This window comes from Pristiophorus japonicus, chromosome 8 (assembly GCF_044704955.1).
Source record: "Pristiophorus japonicus isolate sPriJap1 chromosome 8, sPriJap1.hap1, whole genome shotgun sequence".
Lineage (NCBI taxonomy): Eukaryota > Metazoa > Chordata > Chondrichthyes > Pristiophoridae > Pristiophorus > Pristiophorus japonicus.
The window spans coordinates 178613547-178634342 of NC_091984.1; the positions used below are offsets into that span (position 1 = coordinate 178613547).

The 20796-nt window shown below is 45.5% G+C and overlaps 1 protein-coding gene across 1 annotated transcript in view; it reads left to right on the plus strand.

Annotated features, from left to right (window-relative positions):
- The first annotated feature begins 10402 nt into the window (after positions 1–10402).
- The window catches only part of cdc45 (CDC45 cell division cycle 45 homolog (S. cerevisiae)), a 29598-nt gene continuing 19204 nt past the window's right edge, over positions 10403–20796 (plus strand). The window contains exon 1 of the mRNA XM_070886287.1: positions 10403–10557. Coding sequence (XP_070742388.1) covers positions 10507–10557 — 51 coding nt within the window. The 5' untranslated portion in view covers positions 10403–10506. The remainder of the gene's footprint in view (positions 10558–20796) is intronic.

Consider the following 20796-nt stretch of genomic DNA (forward strand, 5'->3'; position numbering starts at 1 on the left):
GCTTCGATGCGACCAATCATTGGCCGCCTCGATGCTCATTGATTGGCGGCGGACTCCTACTGACCAATCAATGCTGGCATTCGCGCGACCGTCATGCTTTACTGGCCTTCTCATTGGGTGCTTCAGGTCAGCTCTGTCCAATCACACACCGGGTTCACTGACAGGCGCATGGAGCCTTTGACGAGTGAAGGAGACGGTTCCATATTTGTGAAGGAGAGGATGAACCTGAACAACCAGACTCAACTAATCAGGAGTTATGGTAGTGGATAGCAGCCTATAGAATCACTGGCATTGCATTTGTCCACTTCCCAATCGGTCCGTTAAAAGTGAGAAGATAAAAGTTTCAAGTTAATTTGGTTTAAAATGTATTAATTTTGAGAAAATGCACAAGTATCAATGAAAGACTTGCATTTATATAGCGCCTTTCACGACCAACAGACGAATAAAGTACTTTTTAAAATGTAGTCACTGTTGTAATGTGGGAAATGCAGCAGCCAATTTGCGCACAGCAAGCTCCCACAAACAGCAATGTGATAATAACCAGATCATTTGTTTTAGTGATATTGTTTGAGGGATAAATATTGGTCAGGACACCGAGGATAACTCCCCTGCTCTTCTTTGAAATGGTGCCATGTTTTACATCCACCTGAGAGAGCTGACAGCGGCTCAGTTTAATGTCTCATCCAAAACACAGCACCTCTGACAGTGCAGCAGAGGCTCCCTCAGTACTAGATTTCTGTACCCAAGTCTCTGGAGTGGAACTTGAACCCGCAACCTTCTGATTCATAGGCATAGGTGCTACCAACTGAGCCACTGACTGACACACACAAAAAAATGGTAAATAAAAATAGGTCATATCAATATATTCTTATCAATGTAATTGATTATGCTTTCCAAAGCTGCCAACATTAGATGTTACCAGTTCCACTCATCAGTATAACATAGTAACAAACTGATGACATGAGAGGAGAAACACATACTTTTTAACCTTTCCTCCCACACAAATAAGAAGAGTTTATTTTCCAGTTTTGTGATGCCCAATAGGCATACTGTACACACAAAATGGCAACTATTTACTAAGTGGTACCCCAACCCATTTACCATACCCCTGACTGATGTGCTAAACTTATTTATTATGTGTTACCAAGTGCCCTCTTTACAACTTCGAATCTTAGAATGTATTAGCACAGAAATAATTCCACCAGCCCAATCTCCAGTTTACTTCTAAAGCCTTTAATAATTCTCATTTTCAAACAACTATCTAATTATCTTTTAAAGGACTGTATGGACTCAGCTTCAACAAGGATCTGTGGTACAGAATTTTACATTGTAACCATCTGCTGTGGGAAGTTTTTTTTCTAACTGCCCACTGCCACTTTAATTCTTTTTGTGCTCTTGTTATCTCACTGAGAAATAGAAACAATTGATCACGATTTACCTTATCTTAAACCTTCATCATCTTGAATACCTCTGTCAAGTCATCCCTTAAAAAGGTTTGAGTTGTCATGGTGACATATTGGATCTTTTTGTGATGTCATCATGCGATGTTACTGCATGCTGACTGCTGCAGCTTTATATTGATACAGCACATTTGTACGAGGCTGTATAGGCAGCTGATAACTAGGGCAAAAAGCAATGTGCAAAAGAAACAAGGGCTAGAATGACTTAAATTGTTTTTGAACTAGTATAAATGATTGACTTTTCAGCTGTGGCTCAGTGATAGCACACTCACCTCTGAGTCAGAAGGTTGCTCCATGGACTTGAACACACTATCTAGGCTGACATTTCGGTGCAGTACTGAGGGAAGGCGTTATTGTCGGAGGTGCTGTCTGCTCACTCAGGCGGACGTAAAAGATTGCATGGCAATATTTGAAGAAGAGGAAAGAGTTCTCCTGCTTTCCTGGCCAATATATATCATAGAAACATAGAAAATAGGTACAGGAGTAGGCCATTCAGCCCTTCGAGCCTGCACCACCATTCAATAAGATCATGGCTGATCATTCCCTCAGTACCCCTTTCCTGCTTTCTCTCCATACCCCTTGATCCCTTTAGCCGTAAAGGCCATATCTAACTCCCTCTTGAATATATCCAATGAACTGGCATCAACAACTCTCTGCGGTAGGGAATTCCACAGGTTAATAACTCTCTGAGTGAAGAAGTTTCGCCTCATCTCAGTCCGTAATGGCCTACCCCTTATTCTAAGACTATGTACCCTGGTTCTGGACTTCCCCAACATCGGGAACATTCTTTCTTCATCTAACCTGTCCAGTCCCGTCAGAATCTTGTAAGTTTCTATGAGATCCCCTCTCATCCTTCTAAACTCCAGTGTATAAAGGCCCAGTTGACCCAGTCTCTCCTCATATGTCAGTCCCGCCATCCCGGGAATCAGTCTAGTGAACCATTGCTGCATTCCCTCAATAGCAAGAACGTCCTTCCTCAGATTAGCAGACCAAAACTGAACACAATATTCCAGGTGAGGCCTCACCAAGGCCCTGTACAACTGCAGTAAGACCTCGCTGCTCCTATACTCAAATCCCCTAGCCATGAAGGCCAACATACCATTTGCCTTCTTCACCGCCTGCTGTACCTGCAAGCCAACTTTCAATGACTGATGAACCATGACACCCAGGTCTCGTTGTACCTCCCCCTTTCCTAATCTGCCACCATTCAGATAATATTCTGCCTTCGTGATTTTGCCCCCAGAGTGGATAACCTCACATTTATCCACATTATACTGCATCTGCCATGCATTTGCCCACTCACCTAACCTGTCCAAGTCATCCTGTAACCTTTTAGTGTCCTCCTCACAGCTCACACCGCCACCCAGTTTAGAGTCATCTGCAAACTTGGAGATATTACACTCAATTCCTTCATCAAAATCATTGATGTATATTGTAAATAACTGGGGTCCCAGCACTGAGCCCTGCGGCACCCTACTAGTCACTGCCTGCCATTCTGAAAAGGACCCATTTATCCCAAATCTCTGCTTCCTGTCTGCCAACAGGTTCTCTATCCACGTCAGTACATTACCCCCAATACCATGTGCTTTGATTTTGCACACCAATCTCTTTTGTGGGACCTTGTCGAAAGCCTTTTGAAAGTCCATTTACACCACATCTACTGGTTCTCTCTTGTCCACTCTTCTAGTTACATCCTCAAAAAATTCCATAAGATTTGTCAAGCATGATTTCCTTTTCATAAATCCATGCTGACTTGGACCGATCCTGTCACTGCTTTCCAAATGCGCTGCTATTTCATCTTTAATAATTGATTCCAACATTTTCCACTACTGATGTCAGGCTAACTGGTCTATAATTACCCGTTTTCTCTCTCCCTCCTTTTTTAAACAGTGGTGTTACATTAGCTACCCTCCAGTCCAGAGGAACTGATCCAGAGTCGATAGACTGTTGAAAAATGATCACGAATGCATCCACTATTTCTATGGCCACTTCCTTAAGTACTCTGGGATGCAGACTATCAGGCCCCGGGGATTTATCGGCCTTCAAATCCAATCAATTTCCCTAACACAATTTCTCGCTTTATCAGTGTCATGTATTCAACTATCAGTGTAACCCATGTATAAGCTGACCTAAGTTGTACACCTTGAGAACATTGACCACAAGGGAGTGAACTTGTGGGAGACACTCCTAACCTGGACTGTCAGGTATAAAAGGGGAAGCTCCACCCACCTTCATCACTGGTCACAGAGTGACCTTCTCTCAAGTATGGGCCTCGTGTTCATTAATACTGTATAGTAAGGACACATCAATAAGGATATCCTTTAGTTCCTCCTTCTCAGTAGACCCTCGGTCCCCTAGTCTTTCCGGAAGGTTATTTATGTCTTCCTTCGTGAAAACAGAACCAAAGTATTTGTTTAACTGGTCCGCCATTTCTTTGTTCCCCATTATAAATTCTCCTGAATCTGACTACAAGGGACCTATGTTTGTTTTCACTAATCTTTTTCTCTTCACATATCTATAGAAGCTTTTGCAGTCAGTTTTTAATTTCCCAGCAAGCTTCCTCTCATGCTCTATTTTCCCTCTCCTAATTAAACCCTTTGTCCTCCTCTGCTGTATTACAAAATTCTCCCAGTCCTCAGGTTTGTTGCTTTTTCTGGCCAATTTATATGCTTCTTCCTTGGATTTAACACTATCTTTAATTTCCCTTGTCAGCCACGGTTGAGCCTCCTTCCCCATTTTATTTTTACTCCAGACAGGGATGTACAATTATTGAAATTCATCCATGTGATCTTTAAATGTTTGCCATTGCCTATCCACCGTCAACCCTTTATGTATCACTTGTCAGTCTATTCTAGCCAATTCACGTCTCATACCATCGAAGTTACCTTTCCCCAAATTCAGGACCCTAGTCTCTGAATTAACTGTGTGACTCTCCATCTTAATAAAGAATTCTACCATATTATGGTCACTCTTCCCCAAGGGGACCTCGCACAATAAGATTGTTAATTAGTCCATTCTCATTATACATCACCCAGTCTAGGATGGCCAGCCCTCTAGTTGATTCCTCGACATATTGGTCGAGAAAACCATCCCTAATACACTCCAGGAAATCCTCCTCCACCGCATTGCTACCAGTTTGGTTAGCCCAGTCAATATGCAGATTAAAGTCGCCCATGATAACTGCTGTACCTTTATTTCTTGTTTGATGCTGTCCCCATCCTCATTACTACTGTTTGGTGGTCTGTACACAACTCTCACTAGCGTTTTCTGCCCTTTGGTATTCCGTAAATCCACCCATACAGATTCCACATCATCCAAGCTAATGTCCTCCCTTACTATTGCATTAATTTCCTCTTTAACCAGCAACGCCACCCCACCTCCTTTTCCTTTCTGTCTATCCTTCCTAATGTTGAATACCCCTGGATGTTGAGTTCCCAGCCTTGGTCGCCCTGTAGCCATGTCTCCGTGATGCCAATTACATCATATCCGTTAACTACTATCTGCGCAGTTAATTCGTCCACCTTATTCCGAATACTCCTCACATTGAGACACAGAGCCTTCAGGCTTATCTTTTTAACATACTTTGCCCCTTTAGGATTTTGCTGTAATGTGGCTCTTCTTGCTTTTTGCCTTGGGTTTCTCTGCCCTCCACTTTTACTTTTCTTCTTTCTATCTTTTGCTTCTGCCCCCATTCTACTTCCCTCTGTCTCCCTGCATAGGTTCCCATCCCCCTGCCATATTAGTTTAACTCTTCCCCAACAGCACTAGCAAACACTCCCCCTGGGACATTGGTTCCAGTCCTGCCCAGGTGCAGACCTTCGGTTTGTATTGGTCCCACCTCCCCCAGAACCAGTTCCAATGTCCCAGGAATTTGAATCCCTCCCTCCTGCACCACTCCTCAAGCCTTCATCTGAACTATCCTGCGATTCCTACTCTGACTAGCAGGTGGCACTGGTAACAATCCTGAGATTACTACTTTTGAGGTCCTACTTTTTAATTTAGCTCCTAGCTCCCTAAATCATCTTGTAGGACCTCATCCTGTTTTTTACCTATATCGTTGGTACCTATATGCACCACGACAACTGGCTGTTTATGCTCCCTCTTCAAAATGTCCTGCACCCGCTCCGAGACATCCTTGACCCTTGCACCAGGGAGGCAACATACCATCCTGGAGTCTTGGTTGCAGCCGCAGAAATGTCTATCTATTCCCCTTACAATAGAATCCCCTATCACTATAGCTCTCCCACTCTTTTTCCTGCCCTCCTGTGCAGCTGCTGCTGCCTTCCCCTGTTGTGTCATCCCTCTCAACAGTACCCAAAGCGGTGTATCTGTTTTGCAGGGGGATGACCGCAGGGGTCCCTGCACTACCTTCCTTCCACTGCTCTTTCTGTTGGTCACCCATCCCCTATCTGGCTGTCTAACCTTTAACTGCGGTAAGACCAACTCACTAAACGTGCTATTCACGTCATTCTCAGCATTGTGGATGCTCCAGAGTGAATCCACCCACAGCTCCAGTTCCGCAATGCGGTCTGTCAGGAGCTGCAGCTAGATACACTTCCCGCATATGTAGTCATCAGGGACACTGGAAGCATCCCTGCCTTCCCACATAGTACAGGAGGAGCATAACACGTGTCTGAGCTCTCCTGCCATGACTTAACCCCTGGATTAACTTAATTTGGCAACAATAATGCTAAAGGTTACTTACTGATAAAGAAAAGAAAAAGAACAAACTACTCATCAATCACCAGCCAATCACTTACTCCCTTGGCTGTGACGCCACCTTTCGATTTCTTTCTACTTCTGTTTTGCCTTCTCTCCCTGCTGCACCAGCTGGCCTTTATAGGCCGCTCCGATGTCCCCGAATCTCTTGCTGTGATGTCACACTTCGTTTTCTTTTCTTCCCAGGTGGGGGAGTCAGCACTGGTGGGGAAAACAAGATAAAGCAACACCTCCCGCTCCCACTTGCTCGAACTCTCCCACTTAACAAACTCTTACCTTTGCATTCTGACCTGCCGCTGCACTCCAAGCATGTCTGCACCAAGCCCCATCTTTTTATACTGTTCCTGGCTGACTCACTGGCTTGTTTAGGGAACCAGTTTTTACTAGCTGTCCCTCAACCAACATCACTAAAACAGATTACCTGGTAATTCTCAGTGTTGTTTGTGGAACCATGCTGTGTGCCAATTAGCTGCTGCACTTCCCTACATTTCAACAGTTACTAAACTTCAAACAGGTTCTTTGTTTTAAAGTGGTTTGGGATGTCCTGAGCTCGAGAAAGCTATGATATAAATGCAAGTTCTTTTTGTTTTTAAGTATAAAAATCGCTAAGCTCTGTGGTAGAGCTAGTGAAAAAACTGTCGCAGTTACTGAATGTTCCAATTCAAACAATGCTGTCCATAACAGGTTCCTTTTTAAGTAGGCTAGTTGACTTGTGTGTTAGGCAAGAGTAACCCCATTGGGATACAAGTAAGTGCCTTCCTTTAAAGGGATGACACCACTAAAAATTCCAGAAAAGATCGGTCCATTCAAGATTATTTTAACAAAATAAAAAGTAAATCTAAGTATCAAAATAGGAGAAATCAAAACAAAATTCCATCTGGTGCTAAATCCTGCTGGCTCGAAGGGCCAAATGCCCTACTCCTGCTCCTATTTCTTATGTTCTGGTGGGCGCAATGTATTCTGTTGTTCAGGTAATGAACTCTGGCTTAAAGGTTGGGCAATCAATTAAAAGAAATCTTCCTGGGAATCTTGTGCATCATGGTGTACCACGGTATTGGATATCCAATGCCCAATACCCTGGCATTATCATATCATAGAATCATAGAAATTTACAACAGGAAAGGAGGCCATTTCAGCCTATCGTGTCCGTGCCGGCCGACCAAGAGCTATGCAGCCTAATCCCACTTTCCAGCTCTTGGTCTGTAGCCCTGTGGGTTACGTCACTTCAAGTGCACATCCAAGTATTTTTTAAATGTGGTGAGGGTCTCTGCCTCTACCACCCTTTCAGGCAGATAGTCCCAGACCCCAACTACGCTCTGCATGAAGAAATTTTCCCTCATATATCCTCTAAACGTCCCCCCAATTACTTTTAATCTATGTCCCCTGGTCAACAAGAGCAGGAGTAGGGCATTTGGCCCTTCGAGCCAGCAGGATGCCTTCCTTGACCATTTAGCACCAGACGGAATTTTGTTTTGATTTCTCCTATTTTGATACTTAGATTTACTTTTTATTTTGTTAAAATAATCTTGAATGGACCAACCTTTTCTGGAATTTTTAGTGGTGTCATCCCTTTAAAGGGAGGCACTTACTTGTATCCCAATGGGGTTACTCTTGCCAAGGGAAACAGGTCCTTCCTATCCACTCTATCCAGGCCCCCCATAATTTTATACACCTCAATCAGGTCTCCCCTCAGCCTCCTCTGTTACAAAGAAAACAGACCCAGCATCTCCAATCTTTCCTCATAGACAAAATTCTCCAGTCCAGGCAACATTCTTGTAAATCTCCTCTGCACTCTTTCTAGTGCAATCACATCTTTCCGTTAATGTGGTGCCCAGAACTGCACACAGTACTCCAGCTGCGACCTAACCAGTGTTTTATACAGATCAAGCATAACCTCCTTGCTCTTATATTCCTTGCCTTGACTAATAAAGGCAAGTATTCTATATGCCTTCTTAACCATCTTATCTACCTGGCCTGCTACCTTTAGGGATCTGTGGACCTGCACTGCAAGGTCCCTTTGTTCCTCTATATTTCTCAGTTTCGTACCATTTAATGTGTATTCCTTGCCTTGTTGGACCTCCCCAAATTCTCCTGCCCTGACATATACAAGTCCAACTGCAAGAAAACAAATACTGATGTAGAAGTATTAATTTACCCTCATTGAATCTCCTGGTTTAAAGTGGAGTCTGAAAAAGGACTGGTATCACTCTGTACTGATTGGTTCCAGTATGCTTCTTTTGGTGAGATTTAGATGCAGAGAACAATGCTGTCCGGAGCAATAGAATTGCATATTGTAATTGATGAAAATGCATTGAAAATATTATTTTATTTAATTTTCACAGTTTTCTCCTTTTCCTGAAGGTGCTGATTCATGCTGTGTGGTTCCATGGCCATTGGTCATTTATGTTATCTCACCCAAGTAGTCATTCTTTGTTTCTCTGGTGAAACAACATATGTTGATGGGCTCATTCCTTCATGGGGGGGCGGGGACATCCTGCCTTCTCTAGTAGCTAGTCACAAGGTAGAAAAGAAAAACTGTTTTTTCAGAGATACCAACCACGTTCACTGACACCAGTTGCAGAACTCTTACTGCTACCTGCGATGAAATGAACTGGGATGGATCCAGGACGTTTCTGGTTTGTACACATTAATGCAAGTTGTTGTTGTATCAGTACCATGCCATACGGGATACTTACGCACTTAGCTATTGACAAATAAAATATAGCAATTCTCAGCAACCTCTGGTGGGGCAGCTTGATAAGAAAGTCTTCCTGGTGTCTTTATTTCGCCATCTGCAAGGTGTAGGAGGCATCTAGGGAAAGCAACTTTTGTACAGAAGTATCCCTGAATACTGTGCTAATTCTTTTATAAATTGACCCTGGACATTAAGTAGAAGGGAATTGAACACTGGTTGAGAATGCCCATCGTTTCTTTGCTATTCACAGCGTAGGCTGCAGATTAAAATGGTGCTATAACCTTCAGCCAGGAGCATTGTAATGAATTATTAATTGTAACTATACTCAGCAATTCCATTGCTGAGAAACAACAACATATAGCACCTTTAACATAGTGCAATGCCCTAAGGTGCCTCACGGGAGTTTTGAGATTTTAAAAAAATTGACACCGAGCCGCATTAGGAGAATTAGCTTAGGTGACCAAAAGCTTAGTCATAGAGGTAGGTTATAAGGAGCGTCTTGAAGGAGCAAAGAGAGGTGGAGAAGGCAGAGAAATTTTGGGCAGGGAGTTCAAGAGCTTGGGGCCTCGACAGCAGATGGCACGGCCACCAATGGTGAGCAATTATAATCTGGGATGCTCAAGAGGGCAGAATTAGAGGAGCGCAGGCGTCTCGTGGGGTTGTGGGGCTGGAGGAGATTACAGAGCTTGGGAGGGGCGAGGCCATGGAGGAATTTGAAAATAAGGGTGAGAATTTTTAAATCGAGGCATTGCGTAAAGATGGTTTTTGTCTGAGTAATTTTGTTGAAAGCTAATCAACTTGGCAGAAATTTCTATTCTGGAAATTTTACTGAAGGTATGTGTGATTCTATCGATTTTCTTTCCAATTCCTTGGCCATCTCGGCCATCCACCACTTGCAGCAAGATGCTGGACAAGTAACCTACTTTCAGACCCCCATTGTAACCCATTCTTGAGTCGAATTTTGAGTCACATAGGAAAGGCTCCCTCTACTTTCCATCACAAGGCGATAAGCCGCCACTTGACTTCTCCCCGCAATAGCAGTGATGTGACATTTTGCATCGATGCTAAATTGCATTTCAGGCAGAATGCCAGCAGAATTTAAAAAAAGGATTATTGCTTGCAAGAAAAAAACAACCAACTGATTGTGCAGTGGAGTCGCTATAAAGCGTGCGACTTGAGCTTATGACAGGCAGTAAGAGTTACTGTCACTTCGCCAGCCATTGGGTTACAACGTCAACCTGTTCGAACGATCTGCAAGACTTCTCTTCATTTGCTGCTAGCGAGTTATATCCAAATAGATCATTTGTTTCTTTGTGTCTTCCGTCCAATCAAGGAACAAGGTTTGAACTTTCTGTCCAATCGAAGGGGAGGAAAGGGCGACCCTGTACTTTCTGCCCAATCGACGTGTAAGGCGCAGGTTTTCCGCCCAATCAAGCAGGCAGGCTTGCGAACGTCGTGTCCAATTAATGGGTAGAAGCTGCGCTTCCGGCCAATCAGCTGCTGCGCTCCGTGGGCCGCTTGGCGCCAAGTTTGAGTCAGGGTGGAGGTGTTGAAGGAGCGGGTTGTTGCCGGGAATCGGGGGCTGTGGAGCGAGGGGGAGCACAGGCCGTCCGCCACACCACACCACGCAACATGTTCGTGTCGGATTTGCGGAAGGAATTCTATGATGTGATAGTAAACCAGGTAAGGAGCTGCGGCATACCGGGGTCAAGCCGGCGGGCTGCGGCTGGCGTCCAGGCCCGGGGTCTGAGACAATAACCCGCCGCGGCCTGAGGTTGTTGACACTGGAAATTGGGCTCACGCGCTGGGCAGCTTTCGACCGATTGAGACAATAGTGCTTGGGGTTTAATGTGTTTGCATCGTGTTGAGCTGTCACTCTCACATATATATGTTTATATTTAGCAGAAGGGATAGAGTCAGGCCATTTACAATAAGGAACTGCCATCAATTTTGGAATGACAAAGATTAAAATAGTTCACATTTTAAACGAACTAAACTAAGATTTTGTCATCAAATTTATCTGTTTTGTCTCAAAACCCTGCTGTGAAGCGCCTTGGGACGTTTTACTACGTTAAGGCGCTATATAAATAAAAGTTGTCAATAATTCGCCGAAGATCTTTGTTTATGTACCCAATCCTTTGCTGGTGTTTACTTTGGTAGCTACCATGGCAGAGGTAAACCCCTCTATCCTCGTGCTTTTTTTTTTGGTTTTTAAAAAAAAATCCTTAATCCTGAAAGTAAATTCTGCCGGATTCCCCTAAACTAAAACACATCATCCATCATCATCATAAACAGTCCCTCGGAATCGAGGAAGACGTGCTTCCACTCTTAGCATAAGTTCTTAGTTGGCTGTACAGTCCAATACGAGAACCACCGTCTCTGTCACAGGTGGAACAGACAGTCGTCGAGGGAAGGGGAGGGTGGGACTGGATTGCCGCACGCTCTTTCCGCTGCCTGCGCTTGATTTCCGCACGCTCTTGACGACGAGACTCGAGGTGCTCAGCGCCCTCCCGGATGCACTTCCTCCACTTAGGGCGGTCTTTGGCTAGGGACGCCCAGGTGTTGGTGGGGATGTTGCACTTTATCAGGGAGGCTAGGAGGGTGTCCTTATAATGTTTCCGCTGCCCTCCTTTGGCTCGTTTGCTGTGAAGGAGTTCCAAGTAGAGCGCATGCTTTGGGAATCTCGTGTCTGGCATGCGGACTATGCTAAGTTCCCGGGCAACTATGGCGGTGCGGCGTTCTGGCCTGTCGCTGTTGGTGTTGTCCATGAGGGTCCTGACGTTCCAGGTCCCGACCTTCATGTTAACAGAGTGGAAGATGTCTGGGCGTGAGTTCTTTTAACGTGGGGTGGCCATTGCACACCGGCTACCACATGGGCTTAGCTGAGCAAGGACTTGGTCCAGTGGCAAGAGGGTCCAAGACGACTGGAGACCAGGCACTGCTGTATGGATCTAGTTGCCTGCGGCGAGATGTTGGCCGCAGGCTCTGCGCTGAGTAGCGCTCTTGATGGTAGGTGGTTCAGGGCTTGGTTGGGGGCAGGCATTGGGAGGGTCAGTGGCCCACTGGGGTTCAGGGTGGGAGGTCACAGCTATGAGGCTTACCAGTCCTAAGAGGCCAGGTCATTCGAGGGGAAGTAGAGGCCCAGTCGTCTCTGAAGGAAGGGAAAGGCCAAAACGTCGTCGTGGAGGAGAGGGGGTTCTGGTCGCCGCTGGGGCCCTGAACGACTGGTCGCCGTTGTAGAGGTTCGAACGCTGCTGGGGGCCTGGCCGGATGCTCACCTAGCTCGCCGGGCGCCATCGGGAAATCGGGTGGAGCAGCTGGAACGACGTCGGAGGAGGAGGAGGTGGTGGTCGTCGGGGGGGGCGGGGAGAAAGGTCCGGGTCGATGCTGCAGGAGTCACAGATGTCCGAGTCGTCTCCGATGGGTGGCTTGGGGCGAGGCCTGAGTTAGGCCCGGATTTTGGATTCGCAGGGTTAGGGGTTTAAGGCAGGGATTTATGCACCTGCTATTGGGGTCTGTTAGGGCTAGGGGGAGTTTAGACAGTGGGAGGGCGGAGGTTGAGGGTGGGTAGTTATCGGATGGCAGGGTAAAGTTGATTTGACAGGGGAGCTCCCTAGGGAACTGTGCAATGGCATAGGAGATTGCCTATAACACAAAACAGCACCACACAAACACAACAACATGAATGGAGATTCAGCTCTGGACAGTACACTTGTTTCAGGAAGAGTTCATGTTTTGAAATTGATGATCTGAATTATCAGATTTTCTATTTTTGTATTGAACCCATGCAGATATAATTGGAGAGCAATTGTGTGACACCTGCTTCAGTCATCATTGAAAAATATGGTTGTGTATTCCAAAACCTGGACCAGATATTTTGACAACTGTAACACTGTAGTCATAGTGAAAAAGGAGGGAGTTGAGATACTGGATGAGATAACAATTGATAAGGAGGAGGTGCTCAAAAGGCTGACCGTACTTAAAGTGGATAAGTCACCAGGATCTGCTGGGATGCTGAGGGAAGTAAAAGTGGAAATTACAGAGGTACTGGCCATAATTTTCAAATCCTTGGATACAGGACTGGTGCCAGAGAACTGGAGAATTGCAAATGTTACACCTTTGAGGATAAACCCAGCAACGGCAGGCCAATCAGTTTAACCTCGATAATGAGGAAGCTTTCAGAAACGATAATCTGGGACAAAATTAACAGTCACTCGGACAAGTGTGGATTAATTAAGGAAAGCCAGCACGGATTTGTTAAAGGCAAATCGTGCTTAACTAACTTGATTGAGTTTTTGATGAGGTAACAGGGAGGGTTGATGTGGTGTACATGGACTTCCAAAAGGCGTTTAATAAAGTGCCACATAATAGGCTAGCCAACAAGGTTGCAGTCCATGGAGTAAAATGGACAGTAGCAGCATGGATAGGAAATTGGCTGAGTGACAGGAAACACCATCATCATCATAAGTAGTCCCTTGAAATCGAGGAAGACTTGCTTCCTCTCCAAAAGTGAGTTCTCAGGTGACTGAACAGTTCAATACGGGAATTACAGTCTCTGTCACAGGTGGGACAGATAGTCGTTGGAGGAAAGGGTGGGTGGGGAGTCTGGTTTGCCGCACGCTCCTTCTGCTGCCTGCGCTTATTTTCTGCATGCTCTCGGCGACGAGACTCGAGGTGCTCAGCGCCCTCCCGGATGCTCTTCCTCCATTTAGGGCGGTCTTTGGCCAGGGACTCCCAGGTGTCGGTGGGGATGTTGTACTTTGTGTTTTTCGGACTAGAGGAAGGTGTACAGTGGTGTTCCCCAGGGGTCGGTAATTGACAATGATTTAGATTTGGGTGTACAGGGCACAATTTCAAAATTTGCAGATGAAACAAAACTTGGAAGTATAGTGAAGAGCGAAAAGGATAGTTACAGACTTCAAGACATAAACAGGCTGGTGGAATGGGCGAACACGTGGCAGATTAAATTTAATGCAGAAAAGTGAGAAGTGATACATTTTTGTTGGAAGAATGGGGAGAGGCAATATAAACTAAAGGGTAGTACAATTCTAAAGTGGGTGCATGAACAGAGAGACCTGGGGGTATATGAGCACAAATCGTTGAAGGTGGCAGGGCAGGTAGAGAAAGCAATTTTTTTAAAAAGCAACTAGGATCCTGGGGCTTCATAAATTGAGGAAGTTATGATGAACCTGGGGTTGTTCTCCTTAGAGCAGAGTAGGTTGAAAGGAGATTTGATAGAGGTGTTCAAGATCTGAGGGGTCTAGACAGAGTAGATAGGGAGAAACTATTCCCATTGGTGGAAGGGTCGAAAACCAGAGGACACATTTAAGGTGGTTGGTAGAAGAACCAAAGGTGACTTGAGGAAAAACTTTTTTATGCAGTGAGTGGTTAGGATCTGGAATGCGCTGTCTGAAAGGGTGGTGGAAGCAGATTCAGTTGTGGCTTTCAAAAGGAAATTGGATAAGTACCTGAAGGAAAAAACTTGGAGGGGTACAGGGACAGGGTGGGGGAGTGGGACTAGTTGAGGTTCGGCAGGGGAGTGGGACTAGCTGAGCGCCAGCACAGGTTCAGTGGACTGAATGGCCTCCTGTGCTGTTACCATTCTATGATTCTCCATGGCACACATGCATGAATGCCACTAAGAGAACTACACTTTAAAGGGGAAGTTTGACTGACTGGAAATGTCATCCCAATAAATAGAGATACATAAGCCCTCATCAGTGAGCCTCAATCATCCCTTGTTACCTTATTTTGTGCTTTACAAATGCTGCGCAGATACATAATAGTGACAAACTGACTGGAGATCATGCATTGTAGGCAGTAGTGTCACTGGGTTGGAATGTAACAGTGTCACCCAAGACCCTTTAAAACATTCAACCTATGGACAATTCAGTAGAAATCATTTCCCTGCAACTGCTGTTAGAATTATTGATGCAATTAGGCCACTAATTACAATTGTATTTTTTGCCTTGATTTAACCTTGCGAGCTAGAAATTTGTTTTTTGGCGAAAGTGGTATTTTCTCGCCAATAATACCGCCACAATGCCTAAAATTCAAGTTTCAAATTTGCGTAGCGGTACAAATCGGCGTTGCACGAGGATTCGTGGCGCAAACTGCAAATTTTCTGCAACTACTCCGAGGCTGATACCGCTGCGAGCGAGGTGTTGGGAGGGGGGAAAAAACACCAAAAACAAGATTGCAAAAAATAAAAAAATCACAAAACATTCACAAGACATTTAACTATCAAATTGCTGAAAATGAATTAATAAATAAAAACTTTTAACATCTTTTTTGCAGGTCTTCATACTTACTGCTACTCCAAGGGCTGTAACGCAGCTTTTTACCTGCCGGTATTTTTCGTGCTAAATATGGGTGTGCGCTGAGCCAAATTTTGGCGAAAGCAATATTTTGAGTCTTGCATGGCATTGGTCCACTCCCCAGCGGTACTTAAAAACCGCCGCCACAGGACGTCTCTGAATTCTCCGCCGACCGATTTTTCGCCAAAAAACGGTCGCAAGGTCGGCGAATTTTTAGCCCTGTATGTCTAGCACTGTAGTACCTTTTGGCCTGCTATCCTCCCTCTTTTATTTAGCCAAGTAAATCAAATAGACAGCTCTTGAACTAAACATCAAGAACTTGTATTTATATAGTGACTTTAATGTAGTGAAACGTCCCAAGATGCTTCACAGGAGTCTTATAAGACAAAAAAATTGACACCGAGCCACATAAGGAGAAATTAGGGCAGGTGACCAAAGGCCACAGCGGAAGGTTTTAAAGAGCGTCTTAAAGGAGGAAAGAGAGATGGATAGGTTTAGGCAGGGAATTCCAGCGCTTGGGGCCGAGGCAACAGAAGGCATGGCCACCAATGGTTGAGTGATTATAGTCGGGGATGCTCAAAAGGGCAGAATTAGTGGAGTGCAGATATCGTGGGTGGGGGTTTGTGGGGCTGAAGAAGATTACAGAGATGGGGAGGGGCGAGGCCATGGAGGGACTCGAAAACAAGGATGAGAATTCTCAAATCGATGTGTTGCTTAACCAGGAGTCAATTTAGGTCAGCGAGCACAGGGTGAACGGGACTTGGTGCGAGTTAGGACACTGGCAGCCAAGTTTTGGGTGACCTCAAGTTTACGTAGGGTAGAATGTGGGAGGCTAGCCAGGAGTGCATTGGAATAGTCAAGTCCAGAGGTAACAAAGGCTGACTTCATTTATATAGCGCTTTTCACGACTACCAAACATCTTAAAGTGCTTTACAGCCAATGAAGTACTTTTTGAAATGTAGTCACTGTTGTAATGAAGGCATAGATGAGGGTTTTAGTAGTGAATGAGCTGAGGCGAGGGCGAAGACGGATAATGTTACCCGGGTGGAAATAGGCGATCTTAGTTATGCCGTGAATATGTGGTCGGAAGCTCGATTCAGGGTCAAATATGACACCAAGTTTGCAAACAGTGTGGTTCAGCTTCAGACCGATGTTAGGGAGAAGAATGGAGTCAGTTTCGGGGACCGAAAACAATGGCTTCGGTCTTCCCATTATTTAATTGGAGAAAATTTCTGCTCACCCAGAACTGGATGGCGGACAAGCATTCTGACAATTTAGAGACCGTGGAGGGTTCGACAGACATGGTGGTGAGGTAGAGTTGGGTGTCACCAACATACATGTGGAAACTGATGCTGTTTTCTTGGATGATATTGCTCAGGGACAACATGTAGATGAGAAATAGGAGGGGGCCAAGCATAAATCTTTGGGGGACGCCAGAGGTAACTATGTGGGGACGGGAAGAGAAGCCATTTCAGATGATTCTCTGGCTACGATTAGATAGATAAGGATGGATCCAGGCGAGTGCAGTCCCGCTGGACAATGGTGAGGAGGATGGAGTGGTCAACCGTATCAAAGGCTGCAGACAAGTCAAGAAGGATGAGGAGGGATAGTTTACCTTTGTCGCAGTCACAACGGATGTCATTTGCGACTTTGATGAGAGCCGTTTCGGTAATGTGGCAGGCGCGGAAACCTGATTGGAGGGATTGAAACGTGGAATTGCGGGCAAGATGGACACGGATTTGGGAGGCGACAGCAAGTTCAAGAACTTTGGAGAGGATAGGGAGGTTGAAGATGGGGTGGTAGTTTGCAAGGACAGAGTGGTCAAGGGTTGTTTTTTTTTTGAAGAGAGGAGCGATGACGGCAGATTTGAGGGAGAGAGGGACAGTACCTGATGAGAGTGAACCGTTAACATGGGAGCCAGAAAATGAAATTGTGTGGTCAGCATTTTGGAGGGAATAGGGTCAAAGGAGCAGGAAGTGGGTCTCATGGACAAGCTGACCACGGAGAGGTCGTGAGGGCAGTTAAAAAATCGGCGCAGGTTAGTACATTTAAAGCACCAAGACTTACAAAGCACAAAAATAAGCATTCAATAACAAATAAAAAAAATAGAAAGAAGCTGAGGATCTGCACCAAGACTTACAAAGCACTAAACAATGCACAAAAAGTAATAAGCAATCAATCAATATCAAATTAAAAAAAAAATAGAAGTTCTACCTTTATGCCTGAAACAGGTTTTTTTTTAAAGTTCCAACCACTTGGGTTTTATTCAAAATAAACAATTTGGAATACATTATATCACACGGCTGCCATTCTCAAGGACCGTAGATGTTAGCTCAAGACGGTTGTTCCTTTTTATTTTTTGTCTTCAACCTTCCCCGTTCCTTTCTTGTTGTGCTTCTTGGCAAACCGCATGCTCCTTTCAGGGGCTCATATCGCCAGAAACAAGTTGCTTGCGGGCTGGTGCTGGAGGCCATTCGGCCAGGGATAGGGAAGGCGAACATCGGGGCATCCCTTCGGCCAGGGATAGGGGCGACATGCATCGGGTCCTGTTGACAGCTTGCAGGACACACTGGGAGGACGAGGAGCATGCGCACAGACTCCACTACGCATGGGACAGCTGCTGGCAGTGTTTTCAGCTCGGGGCTGTAGCTCCACCCCCCACTTCACCATGGACGCCGCGCCTAGACCCGGGACACTCGTCAGAGGGGCCAGAATACTCTAAGTTTTTTGGCGCCGTTTAGAGCGCACAATGTCAGCGTATCTCGGCTGAGTGCGGCGAAAAAAGGGGTTGAGGAAAATCTAGCCCTGTGTCCCTAGAAAATGAATGATGGAAGGATCACTGCACAGGTTTTGACTTGCCTCTGGTTGCCTTCTATTTGGGACTTTTGGATACAATCTAGTTGATTATGACAGCAATAACAGGGTAAACAGCAATAACATAGGATAAACCAAATGTAATAAAACACTCATCAAATGAAATACAGGTTGAACCTCCCTTATCCGGAACCCTTAGGACCTGGCCTGTTCTGGATAAGGGATTTTTATGGACGAGGGGTGGTCACGTTAAATTGGGTGGTACAGGTACTGAGCAAGGGGGATATTGGGGCTGGCTGGCTTGGGGCTAAGAGTGTGGCAGAGAGATCATGGGCCCAAGTTTCCACATGATTTGCGCCTGATTTTTAGGAGCAACTGGTGGAGAACGGACTATCTTAGAAATCGCAATTCTCCACATTTTTTTTTTCTGCAGTTCTAGTCAGGTAGAACAGTTCCACTTTGAAACAGAATTTTTTCTTCAAAAGGGGGCGTGTCCGGCCACTGATGCCTGATTTCAAAGTTTCCACAGTGAAAACTTACTCCAAACTAAGTTAGAATGGAGCAAGTGAAGATTTTTGTAGAACTGAAAAAACCTGTTCTACACATTAAAAAATCAGGCGCAGGTTACAAATTAGGCGTCCAGAACGAGGTGGGGGGAAAGGGAAGGGAAGGGAAGTCATTAAATTCTACGATAAATCCTTATTTATACTTCTCCAAATATTATACAAATAAATCCAACCTGAATAAACATTTATAAGCAAAGAAAAGATTAAATAAACCATCTTCCTACCTGTGTGAAAGTGTTTCAGGCACGGAGAATGCTGCAGTCAGCCTGAGGCGCCCGTTATTTCCCGCAGGGGGGGAGAGGAGGCGCCCGCTCTTTCCCGCGGGGTGGGGGAGGAGGCGCCCGTTCTTTCCCGTGGGGGGGGAGGGTAGGAGGCGCCCGTTCTTTCCCACGGGGTGGGGGGGGGTGCCCGTTCTTCCCGCGGGGGGGAGGAGGAGACAGTGAGAAGGCTGCATGTGCTGATGTCAATGTGCTTTTATTAAAAAAAATGTTCAAAAATTCAACGGCTACAAAGAACTACAAAAATGGCCGAGTGTCAATGTTTTTTTCACACTGCGCGTGCGCGAACGCTCCAACGCGCACGCGCAGCGTTGCCGGCAGGAAAAAAACTAATTTAAATAGTACCCGTCCCCTCCCACTTACAAAATCGGCGCGAGTGTAGGCTCCGCCCCCCTGGGCGCCGCGCCAGGCAGACAAGGAGCTGCAGAACACTCCAGAATCGCTATTTATTATTTTTGGGGGCGCCGTTTTAGGCGCGAAAAACGGGCGCCCAGCTCGGAGGGGTGCCATTTTTTATCGTGTGGAAACTTGGGCCCCATGTGGGGGTGGCGGTGGATCGCGGGGTCCGGCCAGCGATTGCAGGAGTCGGCAGTGAGGAAGGACTTCAATTTGTTCATGTCGGCGTTCGGCGCATGCACAACCCGGCGGCCGGGAATGGTTCTGGACGAGGGGTGCTTCTGGATAAAGGTGGTTTCCCCCTGTATTGCAATGTTTTGCTGCCTTTCATATTCAGAATCATATATACAAACCGTTTCTCTCGGTTTAATAACTGTAAATGTTTTTATATTCTGATAATGCCACCAATGGCACTTTTCTCCCTTAACTGGATGGCCAATTAGCAACTTGAGCTGAATGACATATTTTCACTTTCGACTCCACATAAAGTCATGAGTGCAAATCATTCAAAATAAAGGACCTTGACAAAGTGTGAAATTGCTGTTTGGACAAACCCTATAATGCTGGCATTTAAAAAGTGCTGGGGTCAGTTGTATATTTTTACATTGTATGTTCTAAACTATTGTACTGATTTTTCCCACCCTTCATAAAACTGCTGATGCATGCTATTAAATCTATACCCTCTGGTTAGAAGTTAATTTATTAAATGTTTTTCTGCTCAATCCAACACACTGTTTCCATAATGGCTCTTTAAGCTTTGTTGGAAGATTCCCTTTATAACCTTTTATATGTGTTCTCTTTTTGTATGTCATGGACACTGGACTGGTGACAAGAGAGTTCCATCACTCCTGTACCTGTTGTAACCTGATATAAATATGCCATTTTATATACGCCATAAATTCTCTTTCTTCACTTTTATCAGCTTCAAGGTGAGACAATGGGTTGGGGGGAAGTGAGAAATGTGCTTCCATTGTTGGCAAGCCCCTTACTAACATTACTCCTGTTTGCTATTAACTACTTTATTTAATTTTTGATTAAAATATTACTTCTAGTTTCTAAATGTTAGTGTACCATGATTCCTCATATGCATTAGCATGGACCATGTACAAGTGACACCAAGTTGCTGGAGAAATACCACCAACGATGTCTCCGCAAGATCCTACTAATCCCCTGGGAGGACAGGCACACCAACATCAGCGTCCTCGTCCAGGCATTGAAGCACTGATCACACTCGATCAGCTCCGCTGGGCAGGCCACATAGTTCGCATGCCAGACACAAGACTCCCAAAGCAAGTGCTCTACTTGGAGCTCCTTCATGGCAAACGAGCCAAAGGCGGGCAGCGGAAATGCTACAAGGACACCCTCGAAGCCTCCCTGATAAAGTGCGACATCCCCACTGACACCTGGGAGTCCCTGGCCAAAGACCGCCCTAAGTGGAGAGAGTGCATCCAGGAGGGCGCTGAGCACCTGGAGTCTCATCGCCAAGAGCATGCAGAAATCAAGCATAGGCAGCGGAAAGAGCGTGCGACAAACCTGTCCCACCCACCCCTT